The 16,741-nt window shown below is 43.1% G+C and overlaps 1 protein-coding gene across 4 annotated transcripts in view; it reads left to right on the forward strand.

Moving 5' to 3' along the window:
* The window catches only part of slu7 (SLU7 homolog, splicing factor), a 72,137-nt gene that overhangs the window by 19,793 nt on the left and 35,603 nt on the right, over positions 1–16,741 (forward strand). For all 4 annotated transcript variants that reach the window (XM_085995402.1, XM_085995401.1, XM_085995404.1 and 1 more), the window contains one exon: positions 12,718–12,871. In XM_085995402.1, coding sequence (XP_085851528.1) covers positions 12,718–12,871 — 154 coding nt within the window. The remainder of the gene's footprint in view (positions 1–12,717; positions 12,872–16,741) is intronic.

Genomic DNA, 16,741 nt, shown 5'->3' on the forward strand with positions numbered 1-16,741 from the left:
TCCCTGCTGTTTGTTGAAATATAATAGAAATGTGGAAAGATGTTAGCATCATTCAGTGCATTCTTATGTTTTAATAACTGATTATTCAAAGAATTATGTATTTGGTTTTGTTTAGCTGTAGCATACCTGCAACTTGACGTATGGGTTAATCAGTGGTTCTTATGCTGCTTAGATGTTGAAGTATTTAATTAAGAAGTCTGAGCCACATTCCTGAAAGACTGAACTTAGAACCGCTGTACTATATGTTATTGCTACTAGCAGATGTTCAATGGCATTGCTTGCGGTGAGTTGGGTATGGTATACAGGTGTGTTATATAAAGTAGTTTTATGAGGGACTTGGCAACATTGATGGTGGCTTTGTGATCTGCTGCAGAGTTGGGCTCGGGGTGTGGAAGCCCCAGAAGTGGAGTCCAAGGGTTCCGGGAGCATTGGAGAGGGATCCTGGGAACTGCAAAGGAAGTTCTCAAAGTCTGGGAACATTGGAAACAGTTATGGGATCAGGCAGTACTAGGAAGGCAGTCTATTGGTTTGTGAACAACGGAGGTCTGGGGAGTGAGGTTTTGAGGTCCAGTCGGACCTGGAAAGGAGTTTCTGAGCATTGGGATTGCTGGGCTCTGGCAGCATTGAGGATAGTAGGGTTTAACACCCTTGTGGGATGGTGGCCCAAACTACCAGTGACCCTTTTTGAACCATCTGGCACATCTTCCAGAATGCCAGCTACCATAATCATTTCACCATTGTCAGACAGTTCCTATTTTTATATTCTTGCCTTAAAGCATTTATGTGTAAATTTCTGCTTGTTTAATGGATGAAAAATCATGGACTGGGGAGTGCATTTTCCTGCTATCCACTCCTAGCATGCTCCTAGCGCATGCTATTAGTGAGTCTGCTGACGTATTGTTTTTAATAAACACAAATTGTTCTAAATAAACAATTAGTGAATACATTGTTCAAAGTTCATTGCTTATCAATTTACAAATTTTTATATAAAGTTCTTTACACTTCAAAAATGGTTTGAGATTTTTAAATTGAATATAGACAACCAAAAGTGGTGATTGACTTTAAAAAGTTACCACCTTCAGCCATCAGCAAAGAGCCCACAATAGCATCTGTTACCATTTGCACTGCTGTCTCACTTGAAGCGCTTATTGTTCTCACCTGTGGCCTTTGTTTTTCTGTGAGGAGTTCATAACAGAAAAGCACAATTGTAATCTATTTATATAAATTCATCACTTGCCTGTAAGAAAAGTGTTGAGAATTCAGTCCACAGCAAACAAACACTCTCATCCTCACAACATCCTACACTTTAACTCATGTTGATGTACCAATTGCATGCTGGGAACTTCAGCAAACTGCGTATGTTCAGAATGCACAGATGTGATTGGATGTTTTTCCTCTGAAACCTTTCAATCAAAACCCAGGCTTTTGGTAGAGACTCGGGCATTCAAGTAAAACTTTAAAGATGCCAAGATTATTCTGTGGATACATTTAATCATATTATTGTGAAATTGTCAATTTTTGATTTGTTTATACCCTATTTTAGGACATGAGAAATTTCGATTGCTGGGGGAAAAATGGTGTATGAGAAACTTTTAGAAAGCATTTTTCACAATTTGTAGGAGCACAGTGACCAAATTGCACAATCGCAGGGTGTTTTACTCTCATTATGCAATAGTAACGATTGTGTGACACACAGCTTGACACTATTAACATTGAAAATACCTATCGCAGAGCCACCTACAGGAGGAGTAGGTACTTGTAACGAGTTTTCAATGAAACTCTATGTAAATAAATAAATTTTTTAATAGATTACAAACCAACGATCTGATTGTCTAAAGGAGTAGGCATTAATATCACAATGAAATTCCAGCTAGCTGACATTTTAATCAGGGTAACAGATGGCTAAACAAACGCTGAACAAATATTTTGTATCAGTCTTTACAGTAGAGGACACTAAGAATATCCCAACACTGGGCAAACAGGGGGCTCTAGGGGGGGGAGGAGCTAAATACGATTAAAATCACTAAGGAAGTGGTACTCAGTAAAATAATAGGACTTAAGGCGGATAAATCCCCTGGACCTGATGGCTTACACCCTAGGGTCTTGAGGGAAGTGGCGGTAGGGATTGTGGATGCATTGGTAATAATTTTCCAAAACTCCCTGGACTCGGCAAAGGTCCCGGCAGATTGGAAAACTGCTAATGTAACACCCTTATTTAAAAAGGGTAGTAGGCAGAAGGCTGGAAACTAGACCTGTTAGCCTAACATCTGTGGTTGGTAAAATTTTAGTCGATTATTAAGGAGACAGTAATGGGACATTTGGATAAACATAATTTAATAGGACAAAGTCAGCATGGTTTTACGAAGGGGAAGTCATGTTTGACAAATTTGCTTGAGTTCTTTGATGATGTAACATACAGGGTGGATAAAGGGGAACCAGTGGACGTAGTGTATTTAGACTTCCAAAAGGCATTTGACAAGGTGCCACACAAGATTATTGCTCAAGATAAAAAAAATCACGGGATTGGGGGTAATATTCTGGCATGGGTGGAGGATTGGCTATCTAATAGAAAGAAGAGAGTTGGGATAATTGGTTCATTCTCAGATTGGCAATCAGTAACTAGTGGTGGTCCGCAGGGGTCAGTGCTGAGACACCAACTCTTTACAATCTATATTAACGATTTGGAGGAAGGGACTGAGTGTAACATATCAAAGTTTGCAGATGATACAAAGATGGGAGGGAAAGTAGTGAGTGAGGAGGACATAAAAAACCTGGCTAAGTAAGTGGGCAGAGATTTGGCAGATGGAATATAATATTGGAAAGTGTGAGGTTATGCACTTTGGCAGGAAAAATCAAAGAGCAAGTTATTATCTTAATGGCAAGAAACTGGAAAGTACTGCAGTACAAAGGGATCTGGGGGTCCTGGTGCAGGAAACACAAAAAGTTAGTATGCAGGTGCAGCAGGTGATCAAGAAGGCCAATGGAATGTTGGCTTTTATTGCTAGGGGGATGGAATATAAAAACAGGGAGGTATTGCTGCAGTTGTACAAGATATTGGTGAGACCACACCTGGAATACTGCATACAGTTTTGGTGTCCATACTTAAGAAAAGACATACTTGCTCTCGAGGCAGTACAAAGAAGGTTCACTCGGTTAATCCCGGGGATGAGGGGATGGACATATGAGGAGAGGTTGAGTAGATTGGGACTCTACTCATTGGAGTTCAGAAGAATGAGAGGCGATCTTATTGAAACATATAAGATTGTGAAGGGGCTTGATCGGGTGGATGCGGTGAGGATGTTCCCAATGATGGGTGAAACTAGAACTAGGGGGCATAATCTTAGAATAAGGGGCTGCTCTTTCAAAACTGAGATGAGGAGAAACTTCTTCACTCAGAGGGTGGTAGGTCTGTGGAATTTGCTGCCCCAGAGAGCTGTGGAAGCTACATCATTAAATAAATTTAAAACAGAAATAGACAGTTTCCTAGAAGTAAGGGGAATTAGGGGTTACGGGGAGCGGGCAGGAAATCGGACATGAGACTAGGTTCAGAATGGTCATGGCCCTGTGGGTGGCGGAGCGGGCCCAGGGGCCGTGTAGCCTGGTCCTGCTCCTACTTCTTGTGTTCTAATTCTCTGTTAGATTTCAGGAGATGGTTCTATTCACAGGGGTTAGTGGAGACCTCGGGAACAGGCTGCCAGCTCGGAGTCCTTCAAGAATAAATTGGGCCTGTTCCTGGCTGGGGTGGAGATCACCTCTTACAGAAGGTAAGTACTGTAGGAAATACAGGGACAGAGTGATCTCCTGGATGAGTTTCGATCGCCTAGATGGGTCGGAGAGAAATTTCCCAGACTTTTTCTCCCAAATTGGCACATTGGGTTTTTTATCTGGTTTTTCGCCTCTCCCGGGAGATCACATGGGTTCGGGTGGGATGGAGAGTGAAAGTAGATTTGAGGTTAGGATCAGATTAGCCATGATCTTATTGAATGGCGGAGCAGGCTCGAGGGGCCGATTGGCCTACTCCTGCTCCTATTTCTTATGTTCTTATATAGGTATGATGAGGGGCGAGTTGGCTAAGCTGGATTGGGAAACTACATCAAAAGATATGACGGTAGAGAAGCAATGGCTAGCATTTAAAGAATTAATACAACAAATAATTTACAACAAATATACATTCCTTTAAGGCACAAAAACCCCACAGGAAAAGTGGTCCAACTGTGGCTGAGAAGTTAAAGATAGGATTAGATCAAAGGAAGAGGCTTATAATTTTGCCAAAAAGAGTAGTAAGTCTGACTGAGGATTGGGAGGATTTTACAATTCAGCAAAGGAGGACCAAGAAATTGATAAAGAAAGGGAAAATAGAATATGAGAGTAAACTAGCGAGAGACATAAAAACAGACTGTAAAAGCTTCTATAGGTATGTAAAAAGGAAAAGATTAGCGGAAATGTAGGTCCCTTGCAGGCTGAGACAGGGAAATTGTAATGGGGAATAAGAAAATGGCAGGGAAATTAAAGAAATACTTTGTGTCTGTCTTCACGGAAGAAGATGCAAAAACTTCCCGGAAATAGTGGAGAACTAAGGGTCTAGCGAGAATGAGGAACTGAAAGAAATTAGTATTAGTAAAAAATAATAATAGTGGAAGGGAGGTGGAGGAAGGAATATGCAGAAAACTTAGGGAACTGAGTAAAAAACTTAGAATAATAATCATGGGGGATTTCAACTACCCCGATATTAATTGGACAGAAGCGGTATGTAAAGTGGGATAAAGGAATGGAGTTCCTCCAATGTGTACAGGACTCCTTTCTAACCCAATGTGTAAAAAGCCCAACAAGGGAGAATTCGCTATTGGATCTAGTAATGGGAAATGAACTAGAGCAGATAAGAGAAGTAAAAGTAGGGCAACATCTAGGCAATAGTGATCATAATATAATACGCTTTAAGATGATAAATGAGAAGGACATAAGTATGATGAAAACCAGGTTAATAGATTGAAGAAAAGCTGATTTTGAGGGGCTGAGAATAGAACTTGAGAAAAGAAATGGGCAACAATATTGGCAAACAACAATGTAGAACAGTAATGGGAAACATTTAAAATGATGTTCAACAGAGTGCAGGAAAAATATATTCTACTAAAAGAAAAGAACAAACTAAACAATAATGAGACTCCATGGATGAATAAAGCCATAAGGGAACAATTGAGGGTAAGAAAAGAGGCATACTTTAAGTACATAGACAGCAGGGGAGTGCATGATAAGGGAGAATACAAAAAGATTAGGAGAGAAGTCTAAAAAACAATTAGGGAGGCAAAGAGGAACTATGAAATTAAATGATCAAGGAACATAAAACAAAATAATTAAATATTTTACAGGCACATAAATAAAAAAAAAGGTTGGGGTGAGAATAGGGCCATTAAGGGATAGACAGGATAATACCACAGGTAACGATAGAGAGATGGCAGAAATATTAAATAATTATTTTGCCTCAGTATTTACCAAGGAGATATAACAGGTGGACATGACATTGGATGATGAGATAAGTGCATTTAAAATAAAAAAGGGGACATATTAAATAAACTAATCAAACTCAAAGAGGATAAACCCCTGGTCCGGATGGATTGCATCCACGCATTATAAAAGAATCTAGGGAAGAGATAGCAGAGGCATTACTACGCATACTTAATAATTAGTTATAAAAAGATGTTGTGCCAGAGGACTGGCGGATAGCTAACGTAATACCGATATTTAAGAAGGGGGATAGAACATGTCCAGTGAGTTACAGACCAGTCAGCTTAACATCGGTGGTAGGAAAAATAATGGAATCCCTACTAAAGGAGGAAATAGAAGAACATCTAGAAACCAAAAATATAATAATGAATAGTCAGCAATGCATGGATTTCAATCGGGAAAGTCTTGCTTGATCAACCTTATTGAATTTTTTGAAGAGGTAACCGAGAGTAGACAATGGTAATGCAGTAGATGTAATTTATCTGGATTTTCAAAAGGCCTTCGATAAGGTACCCCATAATAGACTGATGAATAAAGTCAGGGAACACGGAGTCAGGGGAACAAGTAGCAGAATGGATTGCTGGCTGGCTTCAGGACAGAAAGCAGAGAGTAGGGGTAAAGGGTAGCTATTCACAGTGGCAGAAGGTGGGTAGTGGTGTTCCACAAGGATCAGTGCTGGGACCACTGCTGTTCACAATTTACATTAGCGATTTAGACTTTGGAATCAAAAATGCAATTTCTAAATTTGTGGATGACACCAAATTTTTGGGGGGGGGGGGGAATAGTCAATACTGAGGAGGACTACAACAAATTACAGGAGGACATTAGTAAACTTGCAGAATGGGCATATAATTGGCAAATGAAGTTCCATACAGACAAATGTGAGGTATTACATTTTGGTAGGAAGGATGGGGAGGTCACTTATTACTTGGAGGGTGCAAGTCTAGGTGGAATAGAGGAACAAAGCTCTGAGTACAAATACACAAATCACTAAAAGTTGCGACACAGGTTAGCAAGGCCATAAAAAAAGCCAACCAAGCACACGGGTTTATTTCTAGAGGTATAGAATTAAAAAGTAGGGTAGAAGTTATGCTAAACCTATATCGAACCTTGGTTAGACCATACTTGCAGTACTGCGTACAGTTCTGGTCGCCATCTTATAAAAAGGATATAGAGGCACTGGAGAGGGTTGGGAGAGGATTTACAAGGATGATACCAGAAATGCGAGGGTATACCTATCAGGAAACGATGGAACAGCTGGGTCTCTTTTCTCTTGAAAAAAGAAGGCTGAGGGGTGACCTAATAGAGGTCTTTAAAATTATGAAAAATGTTGATAGAGTGGATACAGAGAGAATGTTTCCACTTGTGGGGAAGAGCAAAACTAGAGGCCATCAAGATAAGATAGTCACCAAGAAATCCAAAAGGGAATTCAGAAGAAACTTCTTTACCCATGGGAACGGTAGCATAGTGGTAATGTCACTGGGCTAGTAATCCAGAGGCTTGGACTAATGATCCAGAGACGTGAGTTCACGGTAGCTGGGGAATTTTAATTCAGTTAATTAAATCAATCTGGAATAAAAAGCTAGTATTAGTAATGGTAACCATGAAACTATTGGATTGTCTGGTTCACTAATGTCCTTTTAGGGAAGGAAATCTGCCATCCTTACCTGGTCTGGCCTATATGTGACTCTATATGTGGTTGACTCTTAACTGCCCTCTGAAATGGCCCAGCAAGCCACTCGGTTGTAACAAACTGCTACGAAACACAATAATAAGAATGAAACCGGACGGACCAGCCGGCATCGACCCCGGACACGGCAACGGCACACCCAGCCCAGTCGACCCTGCAAAGTCCTCCTCACCAACATCTGGGGACTTGTGCCAAAATTGGGAGAGCTGTCCCACAAACTAGTCAAGCAACAGCCTGGCATAGACACTCTCAGAATCACCTTTCAGCCAATGTCCCAAACTCCCCCATCATCATCCCTGGGTATGTCCTGTCCCACCGGCATGACGGACCCACCAGGGGTGGCGGCACAGTGGTACACAGTCGGGAAAGAGTGGCCCTGTCGTCAACTTTGAATCCGGACCCCATGACATTTCATGGCTTCAGGTCAAGGAAACCTCCTTCTGATTACCACCTACCTGATGAATCAGTACTCCTCCAAGTTGAACACCACTTGGAAGAAGCACTGAAATTAGCAAGGGCACAGAATGTACTCTGGGTGGGGGACTTCAATGTCCATCACCAAGAGTGGCTTGGTAGCACCACTACTGGCCGAGTCCTGAAGGACATAGCTGCCAGTCTGGGCCAGATGGTGAGAGAACCAACATGAGGGGAAAAACCTACTTGACCTCGTCCTCGCCAATCTACCAATGCATCTGTCCATGACCGTATTGGTAGCAGTGATCACCGCACAGTCATTGTGGAGACTTCACACTGAGGACACCCTCCATCGTGTTGTGTGGCACTACCACCATGCTAAATGGGATAGATTCAGAACAGATCTAGCAGCTCAAATCCATGAAGCACTGTGGGAATCAGCAGCAGCAAAATTGTATTCCACCACAATCTGTAACCTCATGGCCTGGCATATCCCTCACTCTACCATTACAATCAAGCCAGGGGACCAACCCTGGTTCAATAAGGAGTGTAGAAGAGCATGCCAGGAGCAGCACCAGGCGTACCTAAAAATAAGGTGCCAACCTGGGGAAGCTGCAACACAGGACTACATGCATGCTAAAAAGCAGAAGCAGCATGCTATCGACAGGGCTAAGCGATCCCACAGTCAACGGATCAGATCAAAGCTCTGCAGTCCTGCCACATCCAGTCGTGAATGGTGGTGGATCATTAAACAACTAACGGGGGGAGGAGGAGGCTCCATGAATATCCCCATCCTCATTGTGGTGGAGTCCAGCACGTGAGTGCAAAAGACAAGGCTGAAGCGTTTGCAACCATCTTCAGCCAGAAGTGCCGAGTGGATGATCCATATCGGCCTCCTTTGGAGGTTCCCACCATCAGCGAAGCCAGTCTTCAGCCAATTTGATTCACTCCACGTGATATCAAGAAATGGCTGAGCACACTGGATACATCAAAGACTATGGGCCCTGGCAACATCCTGGCTATCGTGCTGAAGGCTTGTGCTCCAGAACTAACCCACCTCGAGCCAAGCTGTTCCAGTACAGCTACAACACTGACATCAATCCGACAATGTGGAAAGCTGCCCAGGTGTCTCCTGTCCACAAAAAGGACAAATCCAATCTGGCCAATTACCACCCCATCAGTCTACTCTCAATCATCAGCAAAGTGATGGAAGGTGTCGTCAACAGTGCTATCAAGCGGCACTTACCAATAAACTGCTCACTGATGCCCAGTTTGGGTTCAGCCAAGACCACTCGACTCCTGACCTCATTACAGCCATGGTCCAAACATGGACAAAGGAGCTGAATTCCAGAGGTGAGGTGAGAGTGACTGCCCTTGACATCAAGGCAGCATTTGACTGAGTGTGGCATCAAGGAGCCCTAGTAAAACCGAAGTCAATGGGAATCGGTAGGAGGGAACTCTCCACTGGCTGGAGTCATACCTAACACAAAGGAAGATTTTTGTGGTGATTGAAGGTCAATCATCACAGCCCCAGGACATCGCTGCAGGAGTTCCTCAGGGCAGTGTCCTAGGCCCAACCATCTTCAGCTGCTTCATCAATGAAATTTCCTTCAACGTAAGGTCAGAAATGGGGATGTTCGCTGATGACTGCACAGTGTTCAGTGCCATTCACGACCCCTCAGATAATGAAGCAGTCCATGCCCGCATGCAACAAGACTTGGACAATGTTCAGGCTTGGGCTGATAAGTGGCAGGTAACATTTGTGCCACAGAAGTGCCAGGCAATGATTATCTCCAACAAGCGAGAGTCTAACCACCGCCCCATGACATTCAACGGCATTACCATCGCCGAATCCCCCACCATCAACATCCTGGGGGTCACTGTTGACCAGAAACTTAACTGGACCAGCCACATAAATACTGTGGCAACAAGAGCAGGTCAGAGGCTAGGTATTCTGCGGCGAGTGTCTCACCTCCTGACTCCCCAAAGCCTTATCACCATCTACAAGGCGCAAGGAAGGAGAGTGATGGAATACTCTCCACTTGCCTGGATGAGTGCAGCTCCAACAACACTCAAGAAGCTCGACACCATCCAGGACAAAACAGCCTGCTTGATTGGCACCCCATCCACCACCTTAAACATTCACTCCCTCCACCACCAGCGTACCGTGGCTGCAGTGTGTACTATCTACAAGATGCACTGCAGCAACTCGCCAAGGCTGCTTTGACAGCACCTCCCAAACCCGCGACCTCTTCCACCTAGAAGGACAAGGGCAGCAGGCGCATGGGTACACCACCACCTCCAAGTTCCCCTCCTGACTTGGAAGTATGTCGGCAATCCTTCATCGTCGCTGGGTCAAAATCCTGGAACTCCCTCCCTAACAGCACTGGGAGTACCTTCACCGCACGGACTGCAGCGGTTCAAGAAGGCAGCTCACCACCACCTTCTCGAGGGCAATTAGGGATGGGCAATAAATGCTGGCCTTGCCAGCGACGCCCGCATCCCATAAACAAATTTTTTTTAATTTATTTTTTTTAAAGCGTGGTGAGAATGTGGAGCTCGCACCACAGGGAGTGGTTGAAGCGAATAGTATAGATGCATTTAAGGGAAGGCTAGACAAGCGTATGAGGGAAAAGGGAATAGAGGGTTATGCTGATAGATTTAGATGAGGAAAGACAGGAGGAGGCTCATGTGGAGCATAAACGCTGACATGGACAGGTTGGGCCGAATGGCCTGTTTCTGTGCCGTATATCCTATGTAAAATAGTACTGGAGAAATTAATGGGACTGAAAGCCGATAAATCCCCTGGACCTGATGGTCTACATCCTAGGCTTTTGAAAGAGCTGGCTATAGAGATAGTGGATGTATTGGTTGGCATTTTCCAAAATTCCATAGATTCTAGAACGGTTCCCGCAGTTGGGAAGGTAGCAAATGTAACCCCACTATTTAAGATCACTAGTCAAGAAAATGCTAGAAGCTATTATTAAGGATGTGGTAACAGGACATTTAGAAAATAATAATAGGATTGGGCAGAGTCAACATGGATTTATGAAAGGGAAATCATGTTTGGCGAATCTAAGTTTTTTTGAAGTAACTAGCAGAATAAATAAGGGGGAACCAGTGGATGTGGTGTATTTGGATTTTCAGAAGGCATTCGATAAGGTGCCACACAAGAGGTTATTAAACAAAATTAGGGCTCATGGGATTGGGGGTAATATACTAGCATGGATTGAGGATTGGTTAATGGACAGAAAACAGAGAGTAGGAATAAATGGGTAATTTTCAGGTTGGCAGTGGGTTGCCACAAGGATCAGTGCTTGGGCCTCAGCTATTCACAATCTATATCAATGATTTGGATGAGGGGACCAAATGTAATATATCCAAGTTTGCTGATGATACAAAGCTGGGTGGGAATGTAAGTTGTGAGGAGGATGCAAAGAGGCTTCAAGGGGATATACAGTGGACAAGCTAAGTGAGTGGGCAAGAACATGGCAAGTGGAATATAATGTGGAGAAATGTGAAGTTATCCACTTTGGTAGGAAAAATAGAAAAGCAGAGTATTTTTTAAATGGTGAGAGATTGGAAAATGTTGGTGTTCAGAGGGACCTGGGTGTCCTTGTACACGAATCACTGAAAGTTAACATGCAGATACAGCAAGCAATTAAGAAAGCAAATGGTATGTTGGCCTTTATTACACGAGGATTTGAGTATAAGAGTGAAGATGTCATACTGCAATTATATAGGGCCGTGGTGAGACCACACGTGGAGTGTTGTGTACAGTTTTGGTCCCCTTGCCTGAGGAAGGATATACTTGCCATAGAGGGAGTGCAACGAAGGTTCACCAGACTGGTTCCTGGGATGGGGGTATTGACCTATGAGGAGAGATTGAGTAGACTAGGACTATATTCTCTGGAGTTTAGAAGAATGCGAGGTGATCTCATTGAAACATGCACAATTCTTGCAGGACTTGACAGGATAGATGCAGGGAGGACGTTTCCCCTGGCTGGGGAGTCTAGAACCAGGGGTCACAGTCTTAGAATAAGGGGTCAGCTATTTAGGACTGAGATGAGGAGAAATTTCTTCATTAGAGGGTGGTGAATCTTTGGAATTCTCTATCCCAAAGGGCTGTGAGGCTTAGTCTTTGAGTATATTCAAGACAGAGATCAATAGATTTTTTGGATATTATTGAAATCGAGGGAGGTTGAGGTAGAAGATCAGCCATGATATTGAATGGCAGAGCAGGTTTGAAGGGCCAAATGGCCTACTCCTGCTTCTATTTCTTATGTTGTTGTGTTCTTGGTGGAATGTTCATATGACCACTCATAGATCACAACACACTGGTTCAGCTTTTTCTTGGAATGCCAGCTTTAATCACATTTTAATGTCCACTTTATATCCAGTAGAATTTGGAGGATATATATGCACTAATCCATGTATAAACATTCATTCTCTATGTTGCCAAATCAAATGTGGAACAAACCAAATTCTTGGTCTCCTAATGGTTTGCATTTGCTCTTGCCCTGTCAACTAATGGTTAGAATGAACATTCTGCCCAAGTACTGTTGGGGTACGGAGTGCTGAGCTGATCAAAACACTGATGCTTTGCTTTGCTTTGATCAGCATAATGGAGACTGCACACTGGATAACAGTGGGATAACATTCACCATTTGGATTCTTGAGTGGAAGAAAGTAATCAGATTTCACTAACAGGTTAATTTGAAGTGTAGTGTAAAATATTGAGTCGCTTTATGATAGTGAGAAGACTGCTGTGATATCCCATACAGTATCCCACGTGGGACGGCAGGCAGATTACCTAATTATAGGGTTTAGCCAGTTTGTGTGTCTATCTGCTAATAAGAATATGGAAGTGTTCTAGGGAGGCTTAACGGCTGATTATTCCTTTCTTCCCCACCCAGTTTCTGTGTTGGAGTACCCTGACTTCTGCTCTATTCATGATGTGCCGCAGTAGTTCAATTGCGACTTTTTAAAATCAAGATATTTTGGGAATTGCTCCTTGATCCGTTAGCAAAAACTCTTAATCTATGAGTTTAAAACAAAACATGAACTATCAAAATTTAAACTAACCTGTTGTTTTCACTTGCGCCCGCCAGAGACATCAACCCACACATTCCTCAGTATATATCATCAGTTCCGTGGTACATCGATCCCTCCAAAAGACCTACTCTCAAACACCAAAGGCCACAACTTGAGAAGGAGAGACAGTTCAGTTTGATTGGAGATTGGTACAAGAAAGGTGTACAGGAGGTATGTGCAGTGTGCCTAAATGTGTTTCCATTGAGATTTAATTTTTTTTTTTAAGTGAATAAGGTTCAAAAACACAAATATCGAGGGCTAGCTAGTTTTCTGTCTTGCAAGACAGTATAGTGTTTGTGGAATATTCAAGGTAAGGTGTTTATATGACCTGATTGTAGAGTATTCTTATTTAAAAAAAAAAAAAAAAAAAAATCAAAGGGAGAAACTTTGACTGGCAGCTGCAGTGGTAGAGCAGAGGAATCCAAAATTGTAATTGCAATTTTCTTATTTCATGCCATTCAAAATATTTCAAGTTAAAGAATAGGCCAGTGAAGCTGGAGGATTTCTCTGGACTATAAGAGCTAAGTTTGACACTGCAAAGGTTTGAACAATGGCAGCTTAAACTGTTTTACAGTGCATCAGTGTGGTTCATCAACTGTTACCCGAGATGCTACAATATTGCTTCCAGCCAGTTAAAATGTAAATGTTTTGGGAATACTGATTTCAACAAATTATGGGTTAATTCTATAAGTGGTCTGGGGAACCCAAGAAATATGACGCCAACTCCTACAGGCCCTGACTCTGGTTTTTATTGCAACTTGAATGTTACTAAGTTGTAGTGTAGCAATGCTAAAGTTGCTACCTTACATACCTTGCAAACTTTCAACAAAGTTTAATTGTAGATTGGGAAAATTTTTCTTGAATTGGGCTAAGCCCTTTACTATAACAAATCTAGATTCCGACTCCATTAATCTAGGTTTCAGGTTTGCAAATCTATCTTGGTTTGAAGAAAAACACATAAAAGCTTGATGCTGTGTGTGACAGAACTCCAAATGAAAATGGCTCAAAAGCAATCTTAGCAAAATAATGGAAGCTATTCATCACTAATGGGCAAAAGCCGCATTTAAAGGCAATGCAGCAATTAATGCACTAAATTAACCAGAATTTAGTGCATAATCATAATTGGTTGATATAGGGTTCTAATGGATGTGTGGAATGCTTGTGACCTTTCTCTTCCCTTTACATCACATTTACAAAATTACAGCTAATTAGCAGCAAGCTTTAACATATAAAGAATGCAGTTTATTATAATATTTTGCAGCAAAAATGTTTACCAACTAAGTTGTCCTTGAAGTATTATGTCAGGCTGCTATAAAAAATTTGCACTGCAGACATGCGGCTAAGTAATTTAATGGGCCATAATTTGCGACCCCGATGGGTGCGTACGAGGTGCGCGCGCGCCCGTAGGGGCCGCACAAATTCCGGGTTTAGGCATGCGAATCTTCTTGGTAGATCACAAGCATCCCTAGGAAAAGGGCCTCTGCGGGTGGAGAGTTGCGCTATTTGCCCAACTTCTGCCCAGCGAATGCCTGTGAAATTCTTACAGGCGTAAGGCCTGCTTTTACCAGCATAAGTTTAAAAAAAACATTTTAAAAATGTTTCATTTAAACATTAAAACGCATGAACAATAAGGTATGTTTATTTTAGATCATTTAAAATATGTAAATTTATTTTTTTTAATTAATTTTTGTTTTAAATGTTTCATATTATAAATTTTAAAAATTATAGTTAAAATACTTGTTAAATCTATTTTTAATGTCATCCCCATTCATGCTTATGGAGGTTCCGTACAAACGTAACCTCTCTAAATATGAATGGGGACCCCCCCCCCCCTTCTTTGGTTGGGCCGGCCCACATGATCCCAAGGGCGCTTGCAAACCGCCTGCACCCTTGGGATACCTCTATGCATAGAGGCCCAGATGTGTTTCAGGGCATGAACTGAACTAGATAGCCCTATCTGTTACACAAACAAATACTGCGGATGCTGGAAATCTGAAATAAAAACAGAAAATGCTGGAAACAGGCAGCATCTGTGCAGAGAGAAACAGTTGACATTTCAGGTCGATGACCTTTCGTCAGAACTGGAAAAGTTAGAGATATAACAAGGTTTTATGCAGGTACAGAGGCAGGGAAGGGGAGGAAAGAACAAAAGGGAAGGTCTGTGATAGGGTGGAAGACAGGAAAGATTAAATGACAACGGTATGATTGTACAAAGCAAAAGGAGATGGTAATGGGACAAGTAAAGAAAGAAAAGATGGGTCTGGAAGAGGTGTAAATGGGAATAGCAGAATCGTCAACAGCTGCTGTCCGAAAAAATTGGGGCTGAGGTTATAATCTGAAATTGTTGAACTCGATGTTGAGTCCAGAAGGCTGTAAAGTGCCTAATTGAAAGATGAGGCGCTGTTCCTCGAGCTTATGTTGAGCTTCGTTGGAATGGTGTAAGAGGCCGAGGACAGAGTGGGAGTGAAGCGGAGAATTAAAGTGACAGGTGACCAGAAGCTCGGGTTCATGCTTGCGGTCTGAATCTACGTTTGGTCTCCCCAATGTAGAGGAGACCCCATTGTGAGCAGCAAATACAGTATGCTAAATTGAAAGAAGTACAAGTAAAACGCTGTTTCACCTGGACGGAATGTTTGGGACCGTGGACAGTGGGAAGGGAGGGGGTAAAAGGGAAGGTGTTGCTTCTCCTGCAGTTGTAGTGGGAAGGGGAGGTGGGTGTTGGGGGTAATTGAGTAGTGGACCAGAGTGTTGCAGAGGGAGCGGTCCTTTCGGAATGCTGAAAGGGCAGGTGAGGGGCAGATGTGTTTGGTGGTGGGATCACGCTGGAGGTGGCGGAAATGGCAGAGAATGATCCGTTGAATGTGGAGGCTGGTGGGGTGAAAGGTGAGGACAAGGGGAACCCTATCGTGGTTCTGGCAAGGAGACGAAGTGGTGAGAGCAGAAGTGCGGGAAATGGAACGGACATGGTCGAGGGCTCTGTCAACCACGGTAGAGGGGAATCCTCGGTTGAGGAAAAAGGAAGACATATCGGAAGCACTAGTATGGAAGGTGGCATAGTCAGAACAAATGTGACTGAGAAACTGGGAGAATGGGATAGAGTCCTTACAGGAAGCGGGGTGAGAGGAGGTGTAGTCAAGGTAGCTGTAGGAGTCAGTGGGTTTATGGTGGATGTTGGCCGATAGCCTATTCCCAGAAATGGAGACACAGAAGCCGAGGAAGGGAAGAGTCGGAGATGGACCATGTGAAGGCGAGGGGAGGGTGAAAATTGGAAGTCAAGTGAATTAAATTTTCCAGTTCTGGGCGAGAGCAGGAAACTGCACCAATCAGTCGACAATATACCGGAAAAAGAGGTGAGAGTGGGGACCTAAGTAGGACTGGAACAAAGAATGTTCCACATATCCCACAAAAAGGCAGGCATAGCTCGGACCCATGCTGGTTCCCATAGCAACACTTTTTATTCGGTGCAAGTGGGTGGAGTCAAAGGAAATGTTGTTCAATGTGAGAACAAGTTCAGCTAGGTGGAGGAGGGTGGTGGTGGATGGGGACTAGTTGGGCTTCTGTTCAAGGAAGAAACTGAGCGCCCTCAAGCCATCCTGGTGGGGGATGGAGGCGTGGAGTGATTGAACGCCCAAGGTGAAAAGGAGACAGTTAGGGCCAGGAAACTGGAAACTGTTGAAGTGGCGGAGGACGTCGGAAGAGTTGCGGATGTAGGTGGGAAGAGATTGGACTGGACAAGGAGAAAAAATAGTCGCGATAGGAAGAAATCAGTTCTGTGGGGCAAGAACAGGCTGAAACGATGGGTCTACCAGGACAGTCATGTTTGTGGATCTTGGGAAGGAGGTAGAAGCAGGCTGTGCGGGGTTGGAGGAGTATTAGGTTGGAGGCCGTGAAAGGAAGGTCTCCAGAGGAGAGGAGGTCAGTGAGTGTCTTGGAAATGATGGCTTGATTTTCAGTAGTGGGGCCATGGTCCACGGGGAGGTAGGAAGAGGTGTCAGAGAGTTGGCATTCAGCCTCTGCAAGGTAGAGGCTGGTTCACCAAAC

This window comes from Somniosus microcephalus, chromosome 8, assembly GCF_052327205.1.
Source record: "Somniosus microcephalus isolate GS21.2 chromosome 8, FLI_Smic_1.0, whole genome shotgun sequence".
Lineage (NCBI taxonomy): Eukaryota > Metazoa > Chordata > Chondrichthyes > Squaliformes > Somniosidae > Somniosus > Somniosus microcephalus.